The sequence below is a fragment of the Megalopta genalis genome, chromosome 5, assembly GCF_051020955.1.
Source record: "Megalopta genalis isolate 19385.01 chromosome 5, iyMegGena1_principal, whole genome shotgun sequence".
In the NCBI taxonomy this organism is placed as follows: Eukaryota; Metazoa; Arthropoda; class Insecta; order Hymenoptera; family Halictidae; genus Megalopta; species Megalopta genalis.
In genome coordinates this window covers 3285690-3312173 of record NC_135017.1, presented here as the reverse complement: position 1 = coordinate 3312173, position 26484 = coordinate 3285690, and the positions used below count along the sequence as shown (strand labels likewise).

The 26484-nt window shown below is 36.7% G+C and overlaps 3 protein-coding genes across 5 annotated transcripts in view; 2 read left to right on the top strand and 1 right to left on the bottom strand.

Annotated features, from left to right (window-relative positions):
• The window catches only part of Flo2 (flotillin-2), a 483891-nt gene that overhangs the window by 90644 nt on the left and 366763 nt on the right, over positions 1-26484 (bottom strand). The gene's annotated exons all lie outside the window — the stretch shown is intronic.
• LOC117223229 (glucose dehydrogenase [FAD, quinone]-like) lies at positions 7900-17857 on the top strand. The gene is made up of 5 exons (XM_076521845.1): positions 7900-8386; positions 10124-10553; positions 11905-12301; positions 13615-13897; positions 16722-17857. The coding sequence occupies exons 1-5, from the start codon at positions 7979-7981 to the stop codon at positions 17082-17084; spliced, it is 1881 nt and encodes a 626-aa protein (XP_076377960.1). The 5' UTR covers positions 7900-7978; the 3' UTR covers positions 17085-17857.
• LOC143259509 (uncharacterized) lies at positions 18875-26309 on the top strand. The gene is made up of 2 exons (XM_076522105.1): positions 18875-19418; positions 25867-26309. Exons 1-2 carry the CDS (start codon positions 19415-19417, stop codon positions 26118-26120), a joined length of 258 nt encoding a protein of 85 aa, XP_076378220.1. The 5' UTR covers positions 18875-19414; the 3' UTR covers positions 26121-26309.

The window sequence follows — 26484 nt, the reverse complement described above, 5'->3', positions numbered from 1 at the left end:
GCAAATCGCTTCATTGTGCTGTTAATATCAACTATTTTGATGAAAGTTAAAAATTGTACTTTGTGATATATACAGAATGAGGTATCGTTCAAGACTTTAATTAACGAGGGTACCATTCGCTTGAAAAATAGAGCTATACATAACGTATGCATTGTCAAACGATTCTTGTGGAAACAAATGTCTCTTGAAAAATTGTATCTCAGATAATATTTGTTAGGTATAGTTGGTTCTTTCATATTTTAATCATGAAGTTTTTGCTAATTATAGATATTTTATATCCAATCGAAAAATCGATCCTATAGTACTGATAACTACAATCAAATTCATGCAGTGTCTTGATTTCAAATTTCTCTAGATTAGTAATTTAGATTAGTAATTTAGTATTAGTAATTTAGATTAGTAAATTAGTAATTTAGGCCTACGGGGTCTAACCTACGGTCCCGAGAACAGGTGCCTGACAGACCAATAAAATAAACCGACCCGCTATAACTACCTTTTTATACCGTTTACTTTACCGGTTAATACCGGTAAAGTAAAAAATAAGGTAAATAGTTTTTTCTATTACTGCACCTTAACACGTTCCGTGCCACGTGTAGCATCGATGGTACACGCTTGCATGTTTACTTAGTGAACTGAACAAATTGTTTACAAGAAATTTAGAACCGAAGAATCAATTTCCACCGCAAGAATGGGCGTTGATAAGTTTTTGTTACGTTGTTATGTGTACGAGAATTAATAATTGCACGTAATACATCAAGTTTTAGTAAAATATCAAAGTGTGAAGATTCGAGTAAAAAAAGCTCGGCACGGAACGTGTTAACCGGAGACCCAAGGTGGTCTCCAACTGTCTGCCGTCGGTTTGCCCTTTTCTCAAGGCCCTAGAGCAACGTCTTCGGAAATGGGGGCAGGTTGGGGGTGAAACCAATTAGGCTTCAAAAATGGGCCGAACAAAACTGACTCCACCCCGAGCAAGTCAACCAGCGGAACAAAACTTGTCGATACATTGCAGTCTTTCGGTAAGTCTCACGAGAGACGTGTCAAGTACTCTCTCACAATTGTAAACCTGGACCTTCTGTAAATAAACTGCGTTGTATTACATTACGACACACTTTGAGCCTTTTTTACAAATCAACTCCACCAACATTATGTTGTCGTTGGAGGCGCAGCATTTGGAAGAGCAACTTTCAATCTGCGCACCGTACGATATATTCGTACGGCCCTAACAAAAGTATAGACCTTAAATATAGAGCTATTAGAAAATATAGAGCCTTACAGTTATTGCAAAAATAGCTAAGCACATATTTTTCATAATTGAAAAATTTGATCAAAACACCTGATCAAAATTGATTATCGTATAGTGGAGAGCACAACATATTAGGGGAGGTACGAGTCTTCACTTTGCTGACTTCACATTCGTTTAGAAAATAGTAATAATAATAATAATAGGTATTTCTGGTGGAATCGTAATTTTAATTAGTGCGTACAGTCACTAACAAAATATTTCAAATCGAAACTAGCTACAATATAACGTATTGTAGCCTTAATTAAAGACGGTATATCTCACCATATTGTAAATTTCCCGATTGTTTATACAATATAGACCTTCAAACCTCAGCAACTTCGTACAGAAAAATATATACGTTTTTTCGAGACAACATTTAATTGTAATATTACAAATAAGTTCTAGTCCTCTACCCTTAATTCGAGCTGTACTACGTCCGGATTCTTTCAGACTCATCAAATACATTCAAAACGTTTATGTAACATTTCGCAGATCTTCAAACATCTGAAGAAAACTAACAAGAACTTTCAACATTTTCAAACACTTTCGAACTCTTTCAAATGTAACATGGTTTCCTTTCGAACATTAATTTTAATTTACGATCTAGAGTCAGTATGTCACTTGTTCATTAACAAATATATAATATTATGTTTGAATGTGTTCCATTGTTACAGACAACGATATGAAGAGAGCATATGGCGTCCAATTTCGAATAGACGGGATCAGCTATAAGGCCGTAGCAAAACGCGAGGTCATTTTATCCGCTGGCGTTTTACAGTCGCCGCAATTGCTCATGCTATCCGGTGTCGGTCCGAAAGATCATTTAGACGCTGTAAGGATGAAGACTGTGCACCATGCTTCGGGCGTGGGTGAAAATCTGCAGGACCACGTGGCAATGGGTGGTATGACTTACTTTGTGGACCCGCTAGCAAATTATACAGGGAAGGACCCATTCACATTCAATTTGTTCGAGTCCGCCACCGTGAAAGACGTCGAGGAATTCGCCGTGGAGCGCAGGGGAAAATTATATGCGTTGCCAATCGCTGAGGCTATGGCATTTATAAATACTAAGTATCTTATTATAGTGACAAACAAGTACTTATGTTGGAGAATTTTTACGTTCAGTGATGGAGATTGGGAAATGCTATAGAACTTGGTTTAATTATAATAACAGCTCGTGGTCAACTAATGGCATTAGCATTGCTAACAGTTGTCCTGCATATGATTCGTACTTCTGAATTCATCATTTAATAATAAATAATTTTTCAATTTATAGCAATAATTTCTTCATTAATTGTCGGATTAAAATCTAGATTATATAATAGTATAGATATTCACATACATATGTGTATAATATAGATATATGTAGATATAGCTTAGATTATAATCTAAATATATTGCCCATAAATTATTCGAAATTTTCACAGTCTTGAATAATCAAATTTAGTAGGAAACATGAGACTGTATTCAGACGAATTTGTCGGTATATTCAAAAATCATTATATTTAATCCTTTGCGGACGAAGCCGCTCGACGGGTATTGCGTCGCTGTGGACGACAGGTATTGGATATAAAATAAAAATGTTATAAGATATAATTATATTATTATAAGATTATAAATATATGGAAAACTTTGCTGTTTTCTCTGGTAGCGACACAGAAAGACCGACTCGTCAAACTAAAATTCGTTCTGAGCCTACTGTTAAATTAATAAATGTATATTAATAATTAACACTTATGCCGTCCGCAGATCTGAGATATGATTCTTTTGTTTGACGTCGGCATAATAGCTTGGAAATATTAGATTTTAACAAAAATTTCGAAGACGGCGGTAATATAAATTCCTAAAATTAAGGTAAGTCATCCAAGAATTTTTCGTCTGTCACTTGACTGTCACTTGACTCAACATAAAACTCATCATCACTGCTGCTGATGTCACAAAATGTAACATCCTCCCTGCGTCTTTTAGACATAATGTTATAGTAGGGTAATTTTCATATATAATAGTCCAAATAATAATATATAAATATAATTAACTTTAACGAACGGCAAAAATGCTTGGGCTGCTGTCCGCAGACAGCCGTTCTCGCAAGGGGTTAAGCTACCCCTGATCTATTAAATTTCATTATTCAAATGTAATTAAGTCACTGAAAATTTCGATTAATTTATTGAAGATCTATTTATGCGTGTCGTTACTAAACTATTAAAGTGAAATCTTTTAATATAATACAAGCTTTAGCTTATTAAATTCATTAAGGGAAGGAGGAAAATATTTACTTTGTCTATCATGCAATTCATGCAAACATCCATTTTGTGTAAAAATGCAGTCTAATAATTATTAATAACTCAATAATTGCATTTTCCAGTATATGGTAGCTCTTCGTCCAAAAGAAAATCCACTATAATATAATATACACAAAATTAGAAGATGTTGAGTCATTATGTTGCTGGCTACTGTTCTGTTTATAAAACGGTGACTTTCAAATTTGACAGCTTTTGCTTACCTCCTCAAAGATAGGGATTATCTTATAGGGATTATCTTTCTAGTGTAAACATGTTACCTAATCAACTCGATTCTTTCTTATCACAGTTTTGATTCGAAGTAACTTTTTCCTTGACGCAAATGTTGCAAACGGCTTCATTAACGTAATATTCAGGAAAAACTCGGATTAGTCGAAGTGCGATTACGGTTAGACTCCACGGACGCGATAGCGAGGACTACACTGCATTGCTAACGAGGACAGGTCACCAGTCGCACAACCTCTCTAATAGGATAGGGTTATGTTTTTTCAGGAATACCATTTTTCAGTGGTAACACCAGTTGTCAAACACCTTGTATAATCACTAAAAATTTTGTACCACTGTCTTTTCAACAAGACTCGACGAACTCTATAAATCCTCAAATACTTATGAAACAATTACGTCCTCTTCCTGCGTGTTATGAATAACAAATTCGTGTCAGAACTTATTACAAACACTATATTCACAGAATTATTCAAGAAATCCTGCTTCAGATACGCGAATAAAACGGAGGATCATGTGATATACAGATCTTCATGTCAAGCACATCGGATAAATCCGGCGGCGATCTTTTCCTAAGTAGGGGCAGCAATTTGAAAAACGATTTCTCCGCTGCTATATACGAGAATATAATCTAGAAAAATGCATGTAGTGGCTTTCCGCTTTTGCTAAGACCTCGTAACAGAGGGTACGTGAAATTGCGCTCAAGCAACGTGTACCAGCATCCGATCATCGTTCCTAATTATTTCCAGGATCCACATGACCTTTTGGTAAGTAGCCACTTAAACCCTTTGCGCACCAAAGTATTTTCTTCCTTTTATTTCTGAGTTTGCTACAACGTAATCCAAGCATACTCCCGCGTGTAACTTCCCACTCTAAAGTAGAAGTACTATAATTGTTCTACGTACCACGTAATTGCGTAATTTGTTTATGAAAATAATGCGAATTATGAAAATAAAATATTAATGCGAAAGTAAATGTCAAGTCTGACTCACACAACATGGGAGCGCAAAGTCAGTACTCAAGAGAGTATTCTGATTTAGAAGTTTGGAAAAATCGATTTTATTTTTATTTTTATTTTTTGAAGTATATGATTCTGAAAATGTTTCTGCAAAGAATATTTTTCTATTTGTAAAAATAACAAGATTACGTAGTGCGACACCGCCCCGATCCCCGCGAGTCCCCAGACGCAGGCAGGCGTGGTCAACCCGCCGCAAGCTTGATTTCCCTAAGATTCGTCGCGGAACGCGATACTAAGTCCGGGTGTCAGGAAATGTGTCCGGAAATGTGTTTCTCCACCGCTGACTCGGAAACCGGTGGGCGCGAGAAGATCTATTAAGCGGGATCTAGTTTCCGATCACGGGAATAGGGATGGGTAACCCGCACGGCCGGACGAATCTCGCGGATAGAATCACGAGGCCAAAAAATAGGCTTTAGATTAATATTTAATCGTGTCGATATTTACAGAATTGCGCAGCCTCGTGGCTACAATCGAGAGCCCGCGCTCTTTGTAGTGGTCGGAGGATGGTCATCCGCGCGCTTGTCGAGATTTCTTTACAATCTGGATGCCGAGCTCGGCTACGCAGCGCGATTGGCACGAAAGCACGGCGGCGGCCGTCGGAAAGGTGGCCCGAAACGCCGACACTGCGGGATTCCGGAGCTCTTCGAAATCGTCGGATTCGGATCCAAATCAGTTCGCGAACCGTACCGAAATCCCCGAGTTGATCGAACGCACGCAACATCGGCGATCGCCATGATATAATATGAACCATTTTGTTGAAAATTAAGCAAAAATCATACTATCCAGTGCTGTAAAACTACAAGGTCGGACAAAGGTTTTCGCAGTTTTCTTATCGTGTTAGAACGAAACAGTGTTATATTGTATATTGCAGTACGATACGAGGATTACTACAATTTATCCTATCGTGTAAGAGCGAAACCATGTCATTGTTCAAAGGTGTATAGTCGTTTGTAGTCGTGCTATTTGTCGTAGCAGGACACTGGCGTGGGAATTACGACATCAATAAAAATTTCAGCACGCATCGAAATTACCGGGATGTACGGAAAGCATTTCTTAAATTTTCGTTGTAGGCTCAGATAAATTTGGTGGCCTTGAGATGTATGTCCGAGAAATGTAACGATGCGCCGTTGCAATTCCTCCACAGTTTTTTTCCGAGTTTTACACAAAGTTTTTTCTTATCTTATCTTAAACTTAAGTGTACTGCGAGATCGCCGGGTTCGCACCGTATATCGTGAGTCAAGTACAATCAAAGAGGGTACGAAGACGACCTTCTCAAACCGGGGCATATACATGTATAGCAACCCTCCATATCTTTTTTAACCCGAGAAAGATAACCTACGTCGCAGAGGCGCCTGCGAAGACTGTTGATTTTTGTTAATTTTTCATAGAGGTCTAGTGATTTAAGTTTAAAATTACTTAAAATATAAAAAAATATAATATAAATGCATTTTATTTTTACAATAATGCCAAACCTTTAAAATGACTAGATTAACTTAAATAAATATCCATTGTTAGTATAAAATTGACGCCTTAGAAAAGCATGCGCCTCTGAAGCGTATGGTTATCTTTTACGTACGTTGTCATATGGTTATCTTTCTAGGGTTAAAGGAAATTTTCGGTATATAGAGGGCTCAAACGCGACTAAATAGCGGGCTTACTTTCAGGTCAGCTACTGACGATGCAACGCTAGCGAGATTGAGTTTGATTCTGTTTTGAGCATTTCTACCAAATTTAATTATTCCATTTCTAAATTCAAAACAGTAGTTGGTACAAACCCACAGAGATATACCTTTACCGCTCGAGGTGTATCATCATTTCATCTTTGTAAAAGTTAGAAGGCCCGAAACTCTAATTTCTACCAACCTACCTCCTAGTGGTGATCCGGTGACGAAAGAAACATCGGCTAGTCCACGCAATTCCCTTTCATCAAAATTTGAAAATCGCATCCTACTACCGGCCATGCGAAGCTACCTGGCTCTCGGCTCGTAACATATGAGTTTCAGAGCCAGTATAAAAGTATTTCTATCCGCCATAATTATATAAGGCTTTACAATATAAGACTCTATAGACCAGTTATGAAGTGTCTAATCGGATATCGGGAGACGAATTCGATTGGAGATTCATTTTGCAATGGGAACCTAGATTTTATATTGCAGGATGCACTATACTGCATCGCGAGATGCTATGGATTCATGCAACTGTAGAAGTAAAAAGTGAAAAAATATCTGCGGGGGTGAATCGATTATGTATTTTCCATTTTTCTACTATTTTTCATATGCGTTTGAACATTTTCAACCAAGGGATTTTAATTACAACGCAACTAATATTTCACAATAAAGCAGATGTAAAATTAAGGAAGACTTTACTTGTCGCTTTGTTGACTTCGCGTATATATGAAAGATACGAATCATCAAATTCTGTCTACTTCGACAGAAACGGGTTACACTTAATGATTTTAATTTTGAAATCTATTTCTCGGCTTATGGTGCTTGGAAATTTTATATTTAAAAAAAAATTTCGAAGATAGCGGTAATATAAATTCCTAAAATTAAGACATTTCGTCCAAGAATTTTCGTACTTAATTCTTAATTAAATAAGCACAAAGCAATCGTTAGTTTGCTGCCTTTTAACACCCAAGAAATATAGTTCAAATGTTATTTCAGTTTTTTAAAATGACATCAAAGTGGTACCACCAGCATACAACAGATAGTTTTTACACGGCACCAGCGTGGTGCCACCGGACGGCATAGTGTTAATAGGGACAATATAATCTGTCGATCGAGATGTCAACAGCTGCAACAACAAGTCTATAGTGCGGAGCTCTTCAACGTGCTTTGCGGCGGGCATTGGGCAAATCCACGGGCTGAGAGCAAAGCTGCGAGGCGAAGCTACGAGCAAGCGACTTAGCGAAGTGGGGAGGTGAGAAAAAAAGGGGGAAGGTTTTCATGCTATTCTACCTCTCTCACTCGCACCCATTGCCGTTAAATGGAAAATGTTCGATGTTCATTCCATTTGTAGTTAAGTGGAGAGGAGTCCCACGAAAAGCTAAGGAAGAAATAGTGTTGACTTCGGAAATGGGCAAAATAGCCCTGGATATAAAAACGCTACCCTCACGGGAAAGTAGTTAAACAGGTCTGCAATAGTGCGCCGATCGACATGTCAGTAGGAGGTTGGCTCACGGCTCTTAGGATAGGGGCTACCTTCCTGTTTGAAGCGCGTCTCGCCATTTTATTGCAACTACTGATCGTACTATTCAGACCAGACATTGCGGATCGTGAAAATAGAGTGAAACCCGTGTCGCCGCTAAATCTGCGAAATGAGTACGATTTCGTGGTGGTTGGAGCTGGATCAGCTGGATCAGTGATAGCCAATCGGCTGTCAGAGAATGGAAATTGGACGGTACTTCTGGTGGAAGCTGGGCCGGATGAACCGGAAATCTCTGATGTGCCTGCAATGTTTCCACTTCTGCAATTGTCCCCTCTGGACTGGCAATTCAAAACTGAACCGTCGAAGAACTATTGTCAGGCAATGAACAAGCATCAGTGCAACTGGCCACGTGGCAGGGTAAAATTATTGATATAGTAATGTCCACGTTCAAAACATATCAAATCTGTATTTTATTTCGTTCAAGTATAAAGTTGTGAGAGTAATTCAATTTTGCTAAATCATACTTATCTTCGGGAAATTAGTGAAAGTAGTTCGTGAATCCATTTTTAAGTGGCATATGAATGACTCACAAATTCATCTTAACGATAAGATGTCGAGATCTAAAATTATATATATTTCCGACTGCATTGTAATATTTTGCCGTGACGTCGCTGAGAGCAAATCGCTTCATTGCGCTGTTAATATGAACCATTTTGTTGAAAATTAAAAATTGTATTTTGTTACACATAGAGAATAAGGTAGAATTCAAGACTTCAATTACCGAGGGTAGCATTCGCTTGAAAAATAGAGCTACCTAATGTATCAATATTGTGAAAGTAAATGTCTCTCGGGAAATTATATCTCAGACAATATCAGTTAGGTTTAGTTAGTTCTTTCATATTTTAATCGCGAAGATATGGCTATTTGCAGAGTTTTTATTTCCAATTGGAAAATGTACTCTACAATACTGATAACTACAATTAAATTCATGTAGTGTCTTGATTTTAAATTTCTTCCAGATAAATAATTCTAAACTATGCATTTTATGGCTTATATCTGCAACTTTATTCAATGATATATTTTATATGATACAGTACATGCAAAATAAGAGGGAGTTTAAGACATTGCCGAAAACAAATTTTCTTTCGTTCCGGGAACATAGATACTTAAAGTTACTGTAAAAATACCTAAGCACATATATATATATATATATATATATATATATATATATATGTTAGAAATGACTATGTGCGTCGGTGTTTCCACGTTGCTGTGTTTAGATATTTGCTGAAGTGTAGACAAGGGAACGGGAAACAGTGCCTTGATGCGCTTATGCTCGCTGACTTCCTGGGACTGACTTGAAGTCCCTACTTTACACCCCCGCCTGGGTCCCTTCGCAGACGGGGAAGGAACGCCTCCTACCCCCGTGCGTCTATCGCTTACGACGATGATATCGTTGTATTCCAACAATATATATATATATATATTTTCCTAAAAGATCACTTAATACAGATAGTATTTTCCGGTCAATTGTAGACCTTTTGATCAAAAGTAATTATCGTATAGCCGAGTGTACATAATATTAGGGGAGGTTTAAGTCACACACACACACACACACACACACACACACACACACACACACACATCACTTTGCTTCGATCACTGTATCACTTACCAGCGGACACGCATTACATCGATGTCGGAAACATTACAAAATGCATCGACAACTTTACCGATTCGAAGCCACGAATTTTTTTTTTACTAATGGCATGTGTCAGTTGTCATAGATGGAGCATGGTCGGCAAATGCAACGGGGATTATTTAAATGATTAAAGACATTTGTATATTTCCAAAAATCGGAGCAGAAGTTTAGAACGTAATGACCAAAACTTATTTTACGTCCAATATAATCGTTAAATAAAGGATTCCATTTAAAATGAAGCATTGTATGATATAGTTTGCCCTAAGTTAACGAGGTTTATTTGTCATGACTTTACCTATTTCAAATCGTTATACAAGATACAGTCCAACGAATGTTTAAATATCTCGAACTCCTTCTGAAACACCATAAAATTAAATTCCTTATAATTCCGTCTAACCTTATATAAGCCTTCAGAAATTATGCTGACATGTACCCAAACTCTGAAAATTAAGGTTCTCGGAGGTAGTAGTGTGCTGAACGCAATGCTCTATATCCGTGGCAACAAGAGAGACTATGACAGCTGGGAAGGTCTGGGAAACCCCGGCTGGGACTACGACAGTGTGTTGCCTTACTTCAAGAAGTCTGAAGACATGAGGATCGAAGAATACAAAAATTCACCTTATCACCACACTGGCGGTTACTTGACAGTCGAGTACTTCAAGTACCAAACTCCCGTGATCAAGTATCTGGTAAAGGCTACCACAGAACTGGGATACGACGTCGTGGATGCTAATGGAGCTACTCAAACCGGGGTCACCAATTCCCACGGTACTTTGAGAAACGGGTTACGATGCAGCACTGCGAAAGCTTTCCTCCGGTCTGCTTCCAAGAGGAAAAATCTGGATGTGAGCATACTCTCGACTGTGGAGAAGATTCTGTTAAGCGGAGGCATGTTACTTCAAATATTTTAATTATGTTTTTAAGAGATCATATTGTGATATAGGCTTGTTGAGACTTGTCTATATTTTGATGGGTTAGAGACTGATTTTAGAACTTCTGTGAATTCATTTTAGTGTTTCTTGTACCATCAGTTTACTTATATATACTATTACAATTATTTCCAACATTGCATATTCAATATTAACTCTTTGGTAAATTATTTGATATGTCTATTTAGTAAAAATTATTTTATAGTGCTCATGTTGTTAGCTCGCGTGTTACTAATTTTGTAAAGGTGTGTACATACTCGAGCTATCGAATTTGGTCTAGTTAGATAGAGTATACGAACGCTCGGATACTTCGACACAATTAGGATTTCATTTCGTCTTGTGTAACGACTTTTTCTAACTACAGTGATTTCAGAGTCAGATCGACATAGAAAACAATAATGTATTACTTTAAAACTTGCTATCGACATATTTAAGATTTTCGCTGCTCAGACCGCGCATCGCGTCGCGTTTTATTCCAACCCTAATTTAATCTTACACAGCTTCTACGCCCAATAATATGAATTTTAAGGAAACATATGTAAAATTTAACATTCTTACTCATCTGAATAATAAATATTACACACAGCATACAACACAACATTAGATGAAGTATGATATTTACGTGCGACTAATACGTTATTTTGAATGCTTAACTTTACCTTCTTACCAGTTTTTCACATTACTTGTATTTGCTAATACTTAGTTGCATATCATTCCAAGGTCTACAGAGTTTACCTCTCAGCTTTACATACTATACACAAGATACAAGTCCGACCTCCTTCTCATAAACTTGCATATGAATAATGTTCAGAAACAGAGGTGGTGTCCTATAGTATTTTAGAGATTATTGAAGACGTCCAAGGAACTTCGAGAAGTATCAAACACATTCAACAGCTTTCGCTCATACTTTCAATTGAAAATTAAAATCATCATGTTTCTTCTTTCCAAACTGTTTCATTTCACGTCTTATTTAAACGAGCGTAGTATAATTTAAACATTTTAAGCAATGTATTAGATATACTCAAACGTTGTCAGATGCATTTCGTTCCAGTAGTATTATCAACTGAACATCAAGGGTCAACACGTCTCCTGTTTTCAAAACGTTTATGTAACATTTCACAGATCTTCAAACATCTGAAGAAAACTAACAAGAACTTTCAACATTTTCAAACACCTTCCAACTCTTTCAAATGTAACATGGTTTCCTTTCGAACATTCATTTTAATTTAAGATCTAGAGTCAGTATGTTACTTGTCTGTTAACAAATATATTATATTATGTTTGAATGTGTTCCATTGTTACAGACAACGATACGAAGAGAGCATATGGCGTCCAATTTCGAGTAGGCCTGATCAGCCATACGGTCACAGCAAAACGCGAGGTCATTTTATCCGCTGGCGCTTTACAATCGCCGCAATTGCTCATGCTATCCGGTGTCGGTCCGAAAGACCATTTAGACGCTGTAGGGGTGAAGACTGTGCACCATGCACCGGGCGTGGGTGAAAATCTGCAGGACCACGTGGCAATGGGTGGTATGACTTACTTGATAGACCCGCCAGCAAATTATACGGGGAAGGACCCATTCACATTCAATTTGTTCGAGTCTATCACCGAGGAAGACGTCGAGGAATTCGCTGTGGAGCGCAAAGGAAAACTGTATGCTTTGCCAATCTCTGAGGCTATGGCATTTATTAATACTAAGTAAGTATCTTATTATAGTGACAAACAACTACATATGTTGGAAAATTTTTATGTTCAGTGATGGAGATTGGGAAATGTTATAGAACTTGGTTTAATTAACAGCTCGTTGTCAACTAATGGCATTAACAATGCTAACAGTTGACCTGCACAAGATACGTACTTCAGAATTCGCCATTTTATAATGAATAATTTAGTAATTTTTAACAATAATTTTTTCATTCATTGATGGATTAAAATCTATGAAGAATAATATAAGACTGCTTAGATTATAATGTATATATGTTGTCAATAAATTATTTGACATTTTCACAGACGTGCATAATTAAGTATAATAGTAAACATGAGACCGTCTATTGAGACGAATTGGTCGGTTTATTCACCAATTCATGTATTTAAGCTACTACTCAACTATTAAATTTGATTATACAAATGTAATTAAGCCATTAAAAATTTTGAATAATTTATTGAAGATTTATTTATGCATGTTGTTATTAAACTATTGAAGTGAAATCTTTTAATACAAGTTTCAGCTTATTAAACTTATTATGTGAAGGAAAAACAAAATGCAATGAAAGAAAAATGCAGTCAATTAATTATTAATTATCCATTAAATGCATTTTCCAGTATATGACAGCTACTATTTCAAAAAAAATCCTCTATAATATAATATACACAAAATTAGAAGATGTTTCAGTCATTATGCTGAATACTAGTCTGTTTATAAAACAGTGATTTTTAAAGTCTACTTTTGCTTACCTCAGCAAAGATAGGAATTATACTCATGAATCTTTATTGTGGAAACATGTTACCTAATCAACTAGATTCTTTGTTATCACAGTCTTGATTCGAGGTAACTTTGATCTTTACGTAAATGATGCAAACGGCTTCATTAACGAGATATTCTGGAAAAATACGGCTCAGTCGAAAAGCGAGTACGCGATAGCGATACGCGATAGCGTCCCACCGTCGCGATAGCGAGCACGACTATGCATTGGTTCCGAGGACGGGACACCAGTTGTACAACCTCTCTAATTGGTCAGGGTTATTTTACTTTCAGAATACCATTTTCCAGTGGTAACGCCAGTCCTGAAACACCTTGTATAATCACTAAAAATTTTGTACCACTGACTTTTCAACAAGAATCGAACAACTCCGTAAATCCTCAAGTCCTTATGAAAAATTCACGTCATCTTCCTGCGTGTTATCAGTAACAAATTTGTATGACAACTTATTACATGATTTATTCAAATATTCAAAAAATTGTAGATATTATGAAACAATCAAATATTCACATATTTATTCGAATTCTTCAGGTACGCGAATAAATCGGATGATTATCCTGATATACAGCTCTTCCTGTCAAGCATAACGGATGAAGCCGACGGCGGGATTTTCGTAAGTAGGGTCAGCAATGTGAACAACGACTTCTACGCGGAAATGTACGAGAATATAATTTATGAGCCTTCGTACGGTTCCATTCCCCTTTTGCTAAGACCTCGTAGTAGAGGGTACGTGAAATTGCGCTCCAGCGACGTAGACGAACTTCCGATGGTTGTACCCAATTACTTCCAGGATCCACATGACCTTAACGTTTTGGTAAGTAGGCTGTTTAAAAATTCAAATGAGTATTTTCATCCAGTAGTTTGAAAAGATCGATTTTCTTTTAATTATCTACTTTCCATCATGACCACTACAATTGTTAGTAAATACTAATTTTTTCTTAATTGCTTATATGCTGAAAACAAGAAAAAATCTACAGTGTTTTATGAAATAAAGTAACTACTTAATTTGTCGAAAATGTCGAATGTCACTTTAATGGACACAGAAATTGTCACACTTATGCTAGAGAAACCACAACAAATTATCTCTTTTTACGAACTAGCTATTATAAAAATCTAAAAAGAGAATAAACTAAAGAACACTAAAAATATTTTCATTCTGCTGATAATATGGAAGAATCTCAAACAAAAACACAGTTTGCTTTGAACATGCTTGACGATAAACATACACATGCTTTTTTAAACACGTGCTTCCTCTCGATTTCAAATTTACCAATGTTTATTTACATTATTGTTAACAATGTTTATTTATACTGCTATCATTACGATGCAACAACTAGAATCAGGATCACCGTTGCGTATTTTTCCTCAAATGTCACCTGAATGCGTTCGTGACGTCACGAATGAGCAGTTCAGCAGAGTAGGACAAGAGGGCAGCGTCGTCGACCGACGCGACATGACCTGATCAATTACAAACGTGAAAGCTTCTCTGATAACCCTGTTGACCTCTAGCTCTACCCTGCTAAACTGGTTATCCGTGACGTCAGGGATGGAGTTACGTGACATTTGAGGAAACTCACGGCGAGAGTGATCAACAGCTAGTCAAGGACTTATTCGTGATCTTAAATGCAAAAGAATTATACATCGACGGTTCTAAAATTACAAAAAAATATAACCTCGAGAGAAACTGTACGTTTATCGTAACACTTGCCCCGTAAAATTAAAACGCGTTGTCAGAATGCGAAACATTATCGGAATATGTGTATATTCATCGATATACAGGGTATTCCAACGGATAGAACGTGGGGCGTGGTGCGTTCAAATCAATGAACAAGTCACGGTGCGTGAACTTGCGAATCTTATTTTACTACGCCACAGTGATAATTTTAAGAAAAACGCTATTCGTCCTTATTTCAGAATGTCTGAAGAATACTTACTAATTTTTCGAATCTGAAATAGTACGTAATTTAACCGTGACGGCCGTTTTAATTGTCTGGTGCGTATGACACCTCGTGTGGAACATTTGAAATTTTTAAGCAAGGTGTACAGTGAAGATTAACAAAGTACGTAAATGATATTTTAACTTAAAAAATTCCGTGTCCGAACGCAGTTCAACGAACGATTCGCAAAGCTAATTTAATAATAAATAATCGCGTTAAGAGACGTAAGGGATTTGTTTGTTACAGAAATATGAAAGATATTATCAATAAACAACTCACCCATTTAGTTGTAAATCCACTTCATGCACGGAAATGTGTGCAGAATAGTGCATTGACCTCGTACAATGTATGATGAACAGAAGGATATCTCCGGGCAGGCAATTTCAACGTTTACTTTCACTGCATTATCACTAAACACTGATCACTTATCAATAATATTTATGGACCAACTTTCCTGGAAAGAGCCCTGAAAAGAACCGATTGCTTTAAGCGACGCATTCGATGTTCATATCGTTAAGAACACATACCGAGTTGACGGGATGAACTGCGGAAGACTAGCACGATGGCTGACAATGTTCGCGTTCGATGGGAAACAGTTGAAATTCGCTCGTAGGAAAACGAAACACTGTCGGCCATCGTGCCAGTCTTCTGCAGTTCATCTCGACAACGCGGTACATACGTGTCGTTAACATTGAGAACCGCGAACGCGTTGCATTAAAAAATCGGCTCTTTTCAGAGCTATACATATTAACCCAGGAAAATTGGTCCATAAATATTATTGATAAGTGATTAGTGTTTAGTAATAATGCAGTGAAAGTAAACGTTGAAATTGCCTGCCCGGAGACATCCTTCTGTTCGTCGCCGTCGGATACATGAAGTGGATTTTACAACTAAATGGGTGAGTTTCTTATTCATAATATTCTTCATATTTCTGTAACAAACAAATCCCTTACGTCTCTTAACGCGATTATTTATTATTAAATTAGCTTTGCGAATCGTTCGTTGAACTGCGTTCGGACACGAAATTTTTAAAGTTAAAATATCATTTACGTACTTTGTTCATCTTCACTGTACACCTTGCTTAAAAATTTCAAATGTTACACACGAGGTGGCATGCGCACCAGAAAATTAAAACGGCCGTCACGGTTAAATTATTTATTATTTCGAGTCCGAAAAATTTGTAAATATTCTTCAGACGTTCTAAAGTAAAGATGAACAGCGTTTTTCTTAAAAATATCACTGTTACGTAGTAAAAAAAAAAAAACCGAAAGTTCTCGCTTCGTGATTTGTTCAATACTTCGAACGCGGCTCGAGTCTGTCCCGACCATCTGTCAAAGCCTCGTGCTGCGGACTCTCTCGCGGACTCTCTCTCTCGCACCGCCACCTCTCATTGGCCAGTGTTTTTCGTTAATAACTCGTAAACAAAGCCGCGGATTGCATTTTCGCAAAGGAAAAAGTTACTTCAAATGACCTCAGCTACCCCTCATTTTCGGCTGTTAAAGTAATTGTGGAACACCCTGTATATATTGAATATTCAATGTGGTCCAGTTATTTTGTTCAGCCTCTATAGTAATCGCAACTGAAAACAAAATCAATGTTTGTTAAATATTAATATTTTATATTCTAATTTTTTCAATTATTCTGATTCGACGAGTTGAATCTATTTCTATAGTAATCAACATGGTTTTCTGATGTTAACAGATAGAAGGTGCAAACTTCATATACAATCTCAGCCAGACACCATCTTTGAAAAGTCTGAACGCCAGAGCGAATCCAAATCAAATCCCAGAATGCTCGTCTTTCGAGTTTCCATCGGACGATTACTGGAAATGCCACGCAAGATTCTACACAATGACGATCTATCATCCGTGTGGGACTTGCAAGATGGGCCCAGCGACTGACAAGATGGCCGTCGTGGATCACAGACTTAAAGTACACGGAATTAAGGGACTGCGAGTGGTTGACGCGTCGATTATACCGAATATTACCTCTGGAAACACGAATGCGCCGGTTATTATGATTGCCGAGAAAGCTGCAGACATGATTAAGGAGGACTGGAAATAGTACATATAGATATTATAGATTGAGCTTGACCGTGTCGAATTGTCGAAATGGAAAATCTTGATGCTAAAGAAAATCTTGATGACGCTAAAGAAATTGTGATTTCTCGAAGAAATTGTCTATACTGTTTTCAATTACACATGGTCAAAGCTCAAATGATAAAGTGATATCTTGATTCAATATTTAAAAAGCCGTTCTATTATTTGATTTTAATAAATTGCATTCTAATAAATAATCTCATATTATGGGTGAAGGTAATAAATTATTATAATATTTTAAGAAAATATTTTGTTAATAGCAATTTGTTAATCGCAAATAACTCCATCTATTTCAAATAATGAAGAAATCGATGTATTATTCTATCAAGAAAATAATCTGATTAGTGATAAACTTATTGTTTGCAAGCTATCCCACAGTTTAAGACGTAATATTCTGTTTCAATTAATAAAATTTGTTCCTGACATAATAAAGGATTGAAAATAAACTAAACTGTCATGTAAGGATGACTACATTCTTTTACGTTGACCTGTCGGTATTTGGAAGTGATTTTCGTGTCACAGAATTCATTTTTATAACGAATTTTTCTACGATGATGCTTAGGACAATTTGAACCAATTTCAATTACACAATTGGTGGCTATCGAGGTTCAAAGGGAATTGATTTAGTTTATAACACGGTGAATTTTGAAAAGGAAGAAAAATCGAAAATGTATTCTGATTTACAATTAGTTAGTTATGGCAAGTTGACAAAGAATAATACAGATTTGATGAAGTTAACCATTACTGTTTCTATTACCAAACTATTCCTTTTAATTAAAAGATTTCTTTTACAAATCGAGGATAGTTCTAAATATCCTAAGTGCTAGGTCTTTACTTAGTATGAAGTATTTTTATTTCGAGATTAATTTTTGGTAACATTAAAATTTCATGATTTAAGATTGGAATCTTTTGAAATCGAAGATCGATAGATGGAAATCTCTTTAATGATTTGTCGGAAGCGCCAACAACTTAATATACAGGGTGTCCCACAATTATTTTAACAGCCGAAAATGAGGGGTAGTTGAAGTCATTTGAAGTAACTTTTTCCTTTGCGAAAATGCAATCTGGGGCTTTGTTTACGAGTTATTAACGAAAAACACTGGCCAATGAGAGGTGACGAGGGAGAGGGTCTGCGAGAGAGTCCGCAGCACGAGGCTTTGACAGAAGGTCGGGACGGACTCGAGCCGCGTTCGAAGTATTGAACAAGTCACAAGACGAGAACTTTCCGGATTTTTTTTACTACATAACAGTGATATTTTTAAGGAAAACGCTGTTCTCCTTTACTTTAGAACGTCTGAAGAATATTTACTAATTTTTCGGACCCGAAATAATATGTAGTTTAACCGTGACAGCCGTTTTAATTTTCTGGTGTGCATGACACCTCGTGTGTACCATATGAAATTTTTATGCAAAGTGTACAGTGAAGAATAACGAATGATTTGCAAAGCTGATTTAATAATAAATAAGGGACGTAAAGGATTTGTTTATTAGAGAGATATGAAAAATATTATCAGTAAGAAACTCACCCATTTAGTTGAGGATGCATTTGCTGGCTGAAATTCACGATGTCGAAGGGCACTGATCTTGTACAACGTACAGCTGATCTTTCACTGCACTGTTACCAAACACTGATCACTTAATTAATCACTGATAATCCGAAACATTTGTGGATATTATGAAAGATGACTGAGACGCGTTTGCAGATAATCGTTTATACGACACGTTCGCGGATAATCGTTTATTCGACCAAAAAATCGAGGCCTCGACCGTGGGCCCTTGTCGTTCGTCTTTCGGCCGTCCGAGGAAATAACCCCCGATACCATTTTCTTCGAAGCGCAGGGTACCGCCAAATGAAATAAACAAGATATGCCGAGACGTAAACTGTGTTCGACCCGTTGTCACCCTGCGCTCTTAGAACGTAATTAATGGCCGTGCGAAGAAAGTGGTATCGAGTGTCATTTCCTCGGACGGCCGAACGACGAACAACAAGGACCCACAGTCAGGGCCCGAATTTTTCGGCAGTGAAACGTCGACTTCCGACGAACGCGTCGAATAAACGATTATCCGCGAACGAGTCTCAGTAATCTTTCTTAAATATCCACAAGTGATTCGGATTATCAGTGATTAAATAACTGATCAGTGTTTGGTGACAGTGCAGTGTAAGTGAACTTCGCAAATAACCATACCAGAGGTTCCGCCGACAGTATCCCTCGAATGTTGCGGTCATTGACCTGGGATCAGATGTTCGTTGTACGAGGTCAGTACGTACGAGTCAGCAAATGCATCCTCAACTAAATGGGTGAGTTTCTTATCGATAATATTTTTCATATTTTTCTAAAAAACAAATCCTTTACGTACCTTAACGCGATTATTTATTATTAAATCAGCTTTGCGAATCATTCGTTGAATTCTGTTCGTACACGGAATTATTTAAATTAAAATATCATTTACGAACTTTGTTAATCTTCACTGTACACCTTGCATAAAAATTTCATATGGTACACATAAGGTGTCATGCACACCAGAAAATTAAAACGGCTGTCACGGTTAAACTACATATTATTTCGAGTCCGAAAATTAGTGAATATTCTTCAGACGTTCTAAAGTAAAGGTGAACAGCGTTTTTCTTAAAAATATCACTGTTATGTAGTAAAAAAAATCCGGAAAGTTCTCGCTTCGTGACTTGTTCAATACTTCGAACTCGGCTCGAGTCCGTCCCGACCTTCTGTCAAAGCCTGGTGCTGCGGACTCTCTCGCGGACCCTCTCTCTCGCACCGTCACCTCTCATTGGCCAGTGTTTTTTGTTAATAACTCGTAAACAAAGCCGTGGATTGCATTTTCGTAAAGGAAAAAGTTACTTCAAATGACCTCAGCTACCCCTCATTTTCGACTGTTAAAATAATTGTGGGACACCCTGTATATGTATACGTCATAAAAATATTTGAATTAATATCATACAATGTTTGAAATTATAATTTAAAAGGAAATGATTGAACTTCCTTTACATACAGCACAATTATCAAAAAGCCTGTAAAAGATTGCTTGCAACTAAATTAGAAACATTCGTATTAATTTCAACGAATTTCAAGCTATTCTGCGAGAAGGATTTTTTTACATGTCAGTTAGACTATTTTATATAGTTGTTTAATATTTCCTTATTCATTTAAAAAACATCTTTTCTTCATCTCATTGGTCTTGACGAGTTTTAGCAACCCAATTGTATTGCCTGTGTCAGAATTTCCACATTGCAAACGTATTGCGCAAAGTTGCAACTGTATTCGATTGCTTTCGCGTCGTGACATGTGGCCTCTGAATTGCCTTCGAATCATGTCATATGGCCTCTGTATTACTATCGAATCGTGGCAAGAAATTAGAAATCAAAAAGTTAAATCATCGTTTTTCTTCTGGCATTACTATATATTCATACTAATGTGCACTGGTATGCTGACCGCTGCCTTTTCTTGCCGGCTGTCCCGAGATTATATAAAAAGGAGCCACGAGGCCCAAAGAATTGCAACTTAGTATTCTCAGATCTGCCATTTTCAATTCCGAATTTCGAATATTTCTGGGAGAAATTACTGTATTTCTCTTTGTATTCGTTACCTGTCGTTCCTTACACGAATATTTTTACAATTTATAATCAAACGGTGAACATTTTTTTATATAGAATTTTCTTTAAATTCGTTTTGGTTGCATTGGATGATGAAAATTTTTCAATTTTTACTAACAATAATATTGTAACATATTAATATGATAATAATAGTATAATACTAATATAATAACATTATAACAATCTTCGAATAATGCTACAACTGTGATGATATTATAATGACGCTACAATGACAATGTCATTATGGAGCACCCGGAAAGTGTGTAGTCGTTTGTCATCGTTCTAGTTGTTATAGCACAACACTGGCGTTTTATTTTCTTTTATCATTCCAAGTAATAGCAAAATTAAAAGAAAGCATTTTAGTCGTAGTCTAGTAGACTAGTCCCTTTATCATCTAAAAAAATTCAAATCATGTAGTTCAGTTTCAAAAAAGTCATTTTGCTTTAAAAGGTGTTTTTCAATTTTTGTCTGGAATTGTATATCCGATATGTGAACAACCAGTTGAGTCTGTTTTGATTTATAACTCTACACATGCCGACATTCTAAACGATAACGCTCGCTTGTAATTGTAATTGTAATTGTAATCGTAATTGTAATCGTCTTCGATTTCTGTGTATATTCCACATCCTAGCTACAGCAGTAATTATATAATAACGGTGAATTGCTGTATTGACAGGGGAAACCGCGGGGAAATGCATTTCATTCGTTGATGAGATCAGCCTTTTCTTTTTCCACGATCTAATAGACTAAAATTTTGTTCGACGACCAGAGCACTTGCTATAAATTAGACCAGTTAAACTTGGTGCCTTGAGGTGTATATTCGAATGTATTCGAGAGAATTTTTGTAAAAAACTTTTGCAAACTTATGGAAGTACGAAAATTGTAACGATTTACCGTTGCAATTCCTTCACAGTTTTCTTGCTAATAATATTTTATCTTATCTTAAACTACAAGAGACCCTCGTCTAACATGGTAGATAGGTCCCTAGAAAATGCTGCGTTGAGTGAAAACGTGTTTTATTAAAAACTTATTAAAACTTATTGAAAACTTATTCTTTTTCATTCCACGTAAGCTACTAAATTTTTATTAAAAATATAAATGTATGTATAACACAAAGCGAAGAAAGGAAATAGCATTTCCATTTGAAATGTAACGTTAATTTAATAATTTTCTTCTTCTCACTTGAACGATATCATTCGGTTATATTCGAATATTATATCCGTTATATGATCCGGTTAATATCTTTCGTTTCACTTTTTGAACCATCTCCTTCATTTACATTTTTTTGCATCTTCTTTGGTCATTGTAGATTTCATGGTATAAAGATAGACGATTTTGCAGCTTCCTTTTGAATTTTGCCTTCTTTTAGCGGAAAGTTATATATTTATGTACCCTTTATCATAATAATTATATTTTCATGTAAAGCCGTTTGTTAGGATCGATCCACTAGATTTAAATTTGATCCTGTGGAAGAACGGAACGGGATAATACAAAGCCTAAACGATATGAAAGTTGCCCTTACGTTTATTTAGAAGAATACTAACAGCGTAGAGCGCCGAGTCTTACGATAATTTTAACGGAAACGAATTTAACAAAGAGTGTCGGCCGAGATACATTCTCTTCAGTGAACTCACAAGTAAATAAATGTTGATCGAATAGAGAGAAGCCGTTGTCGGAATACACCAACCGTATAGATACTATAGACACTAGATACTCATATAGTATGGCGTGGTGCACGTTTTGCCGACACGTCTACCGATAAGAATCTCACGGAATCTCGTCGCGAGCGATCGAGATCGAGCTAAAAAGCAAACGTACTGGGACGTCTGGGCGACAAATTTTAAACCACCATAAATTAATAATATTAAAACTCGTGCTTCTGTGTTTCTGAGCGTGTTATCCGACTGACAAGACCGCGTGCATCAATCTCAAGATTTAACAGTTCTCTTGCTAAAACGAAGGCTCGAAACAGCAGAAAACGCGAGTATGTAATATCGGAATGTCTGCGGCGTGAAACTCTATAGTATTGGGTTGGCAACTAAGTAATTGCCGATTTCAGTTATAGATGTCTTTCACTCCCATTTTTATGATATCCGTAAATGTTATATCATAAAATTATTATTATTATTATTATTATTATGTTATTTTTTATTATCCGTGAATGTTAGCAACTGGACAAATTGAATGCAGCGGTCAAGGAAAAGCGACCAGAATTGGCCAATCGTAAAGGTGTCATTTTCCACCAGGACAATGCTTGGCCGCACACGTCTTTGTCCACTCGGGAAAAATTGATGGATATTGGTTGGGAATTGATGTTACACCCACCATATAGCCCTGATCTCGCGCCATCGGATTACCATTTATTTCGATCCCTGGACAACTCCCTTCGTGGTAAAACTTTTAATGATGATGACGCTGTAAAATCTCACTTAACTCAGTTCTACGTGCGAGGAATTTTCAAGTTGTCAGAAAGATGGCAAAAGGTCATCGAACAAAATGGAAAATACATTACAGATTAAACTTCATTCTAAGTAAAAAAAATTTATTTTATTGAACAAATCGGCAATTACTTAGTTGCCAACCCAATACTAACGGGCCGACCGATCGACTTGTCTGAAACTCGGCTATTTGCCAGTGAGGCTACCGCGAGCAAACCATCTTTCGCCGTTATCGACGCCAGCGGAACACTCCGCCGGCACTGCGGGGCCAACCATACACTCAAAATTTTACAAACCAATTTGTTGTTGACGCGACAAGTGCTAAATCGGTAACGGCACGCATTCACGCACACTCACACACACGGCAGTTAGGAACCGCTGTTCCTAATCGCTATTCCTTCCCGGCATTATTTTAAGGTAATTAAGTTTTCAAACATGATAAACAAAAATTTTATTATCCAGTGCTGTAGAAGTACAATGTCGGACAAAGATCATCGCAATTTTCTTATCATGTTAGAGCAAAACGGTGTTATACGATACCCCGTTATAGAAGGGCTACGTGCATATGGTTAAAAGAACACTAAGTGAACTTGGAGGCCCCGTAGAGCACACACACACAAGGTTCACACCTTACCGCGTTTTTACAAAATTTCTGATGTGTCATAAATATGAGAAAATTAAATTATCATTCTACTTCATTCACGATTTCCGGGTATAGACTACCGCATCAATATTTTTACGCTTCAAAACAGCATTCGGTAATACCAAAAAATCAAATACAAAATCATATTTTGTAACCGCAACGTAGAAAAATAAATTTCATCACGTTGGTTATACAACTTAAACTGTTAATAAGAATACTTTAGTGCAAAGCTGTTCAACATGCCTTACGATGGGTATCGGGCAAAGATGCGGGCGAAGGGCAAAGCTGCGAGGCAAAGCTACGGGCAAGTGTCTTAGCGAAGTGGGGACGTGAGAAAAAAAGAGGGAAGTGTTTAGGTTTTCATGCTATTCTTCCTGTATCACTCGCATGCATTGCCATTATATGCTCATTCGTACGACGTCATTCTATTTTACTCAATTTCGATGTTATCTACGGTTGACCATTGTCAATATCTTCAGCCAATAATGTAAAATGTAGTTAAGTGGAGAGGAGTTCCACGAGAAGATAAGGAAGGGACATGAATGCCCAAGGAAGTGGGCACTATAGACCGCCGATCGGTGTTTGCCTTGGACTTAAAATCGCTGCCCTCACGGGCAAGTATTTAAACAGGCCTGCTATAGTGCGCCGATTGAGATGTTAGTAGGAGGTTGTAGCGCGTATCGGCCTTTTATTGAAGCTACTGATCGTGCTATTCACACCTAAAGTGAGACCCGTGTCGCCGTTCAATTTGCAAAATCAGTACCAATCGGCTGGCAGAGAATGGAAAGTAGACGGTGCTCCTGGTGGAAGCTGGGCTGGATGAATCGGAAATCTCTGATGTGCCTGCAGCGTATGCGCTTTTGCAATTGTCACCTCGGAACTGGCAATTCAAAACTGAACCGTCGGCAATGAATAAGCATCAGTGCAATTGGGCACGTGGCAAGGTGAAATTTTTGATATAGTAATGCCCATGTTCAATGCTTATGAAATTCTTTTTTATTTTGTTAAAATTTTAAGATGTGAGTGCAACTCAATTTTGATAAATCACACTTTTCTTGAGAAAATAAGTGGAAATAGTTCATGAATCCACTTTTGAGTGACACACGGATGACTCATAAATACATTTTAACGATAAGAAGATTGTGCTGTTAATATCAACTGTTTTGATGAAAATTAAAAATTGTACTTTGTGATATATACAGAATGAGTTAGCGTTCAAGACTTTAATTAACGAGGGTACCATTCGCTTGAAAAATAAAGCTACATAATGTATGCATTATCATACGATTTTTGTGGAAACAAATGTCTCTTGAAAAACTGCATCTCAGATAATATTTGTTAAGTTTAGTTGGATCTTTCATATTGAATTATTTCCAACTGAAAAATCGATCCTATAATACTAATAACCACAATCAAATTCATGTAGTGTCTTGATCTCAAATTTCTCTAGATAAGTAATTTAGAAAGTATAGACCTTAAATATAGAGCCTTTAGAAAATATAGAGGCTTACAGTTATTGCAAAAATAGCTAAGCACATATTTTTCATAATTGAAAAATTTGTTCAGAAACAGAGGTGTCCTATAGTATTTTAAAGAATATTGAAGACCGCCAAGGAACTTTGAGAAGTATCAAACACATTCAACTGCTTTCGTTCATACTTTCAATTGAAAATTAAAATCATCATGTTTCTCCTTTCTAAACTGTTTCATTTCACGTCTTATTTAAACGGGCATAGTATAATTTAAACATTTTAAGCAATGTATTAGATATACTCAAACGTTGTCAGATGCATTTCGTTCCAGTAGTATTATCAACTGAACATCAAGGGTCAACACGTCTCCTATTTTCAAAACGTTTATGTAACATTTCACAGATCTTCAAACATCTGAAGAAAACTAACAAGAACTTTCAACATTTTCAAACACAATCGAACTCTTTCAAATGTAACATGGTTTCCTTTCGAACATTGATTTTAATTTAAGATCTAGAGTCAGTATGTTACTTGTCTGTTAACAAATATATTATATTATGTTTGAATGTGTTCCATTGTTACAGACAACGATACGAAGAGAGCATATGGCGTCCAATTTCGAATAGACGGGGTCAGCTATAAGACCGTAGCAATACGCGAGGTCATTTTATCCGCTGGCGCTTTACAATCGCAGCAATTGCACTTGCTGTCCTGTATCGGACCGAAAGATCATTTGGATGTTGTTGGGGTGAAGATTGTGCACGATGTACTGGGTACACGTATAATTATACGGGGAAAGACCCATTTACATTCAATTTGTACGAGTCCGCCACCGTGAAAGACGTCGAGGAATTCGCCGTGGAGCGCAGGGGAAAATTATATGCGTTGCCAATCGCTGAGGCTATGGCATTTATAAATACTAAGTATCTTATTATAGTGACAAACAAGTACTTATGTTGGAGAATTTTTACGTTCAGTGATGGAGATTGGGAAATGCTATAGAACTTGGTTTAATTATAATAACAGCTCGTGGTCAACTAATGGCATTAGCATTGCTAACAGTTGTCCTGCATATGATTCGTACTTCTGAATTCATCATTTAATAATAAATAATTTTTCAATTTATAGCAATAATTTCTTCATTAATTGTCGGATTAAAATCTAGATTATAGTATAGATATTCACATACATATGTGTATAAT

Bases quoted from the DNA above. Each gene is read 5' to 3' on its own strand.
- LOC117223229 (XM_076521845.1), top strand. From the start codon at position 7,979: ATGTCAGTAGGAGGTTGGCTCACGGCTCTTAGGATAGGGGCTACCTTC. The intron at 8,387-10,123 runs GTAAAATTATTG...CTGAAAATTAAG, and splicing joins GCAACTGGCCACGTGGCAGG to GTTCTCGGAGGTAGTAGTGT. The intron at 13,898-16,721 runs GTAAGTAGGCTG...TGATGTTAACAG, and splicing joins CACATGACCTTAACGTTTTG to ATAGAAGGTGCAAACTTCAT.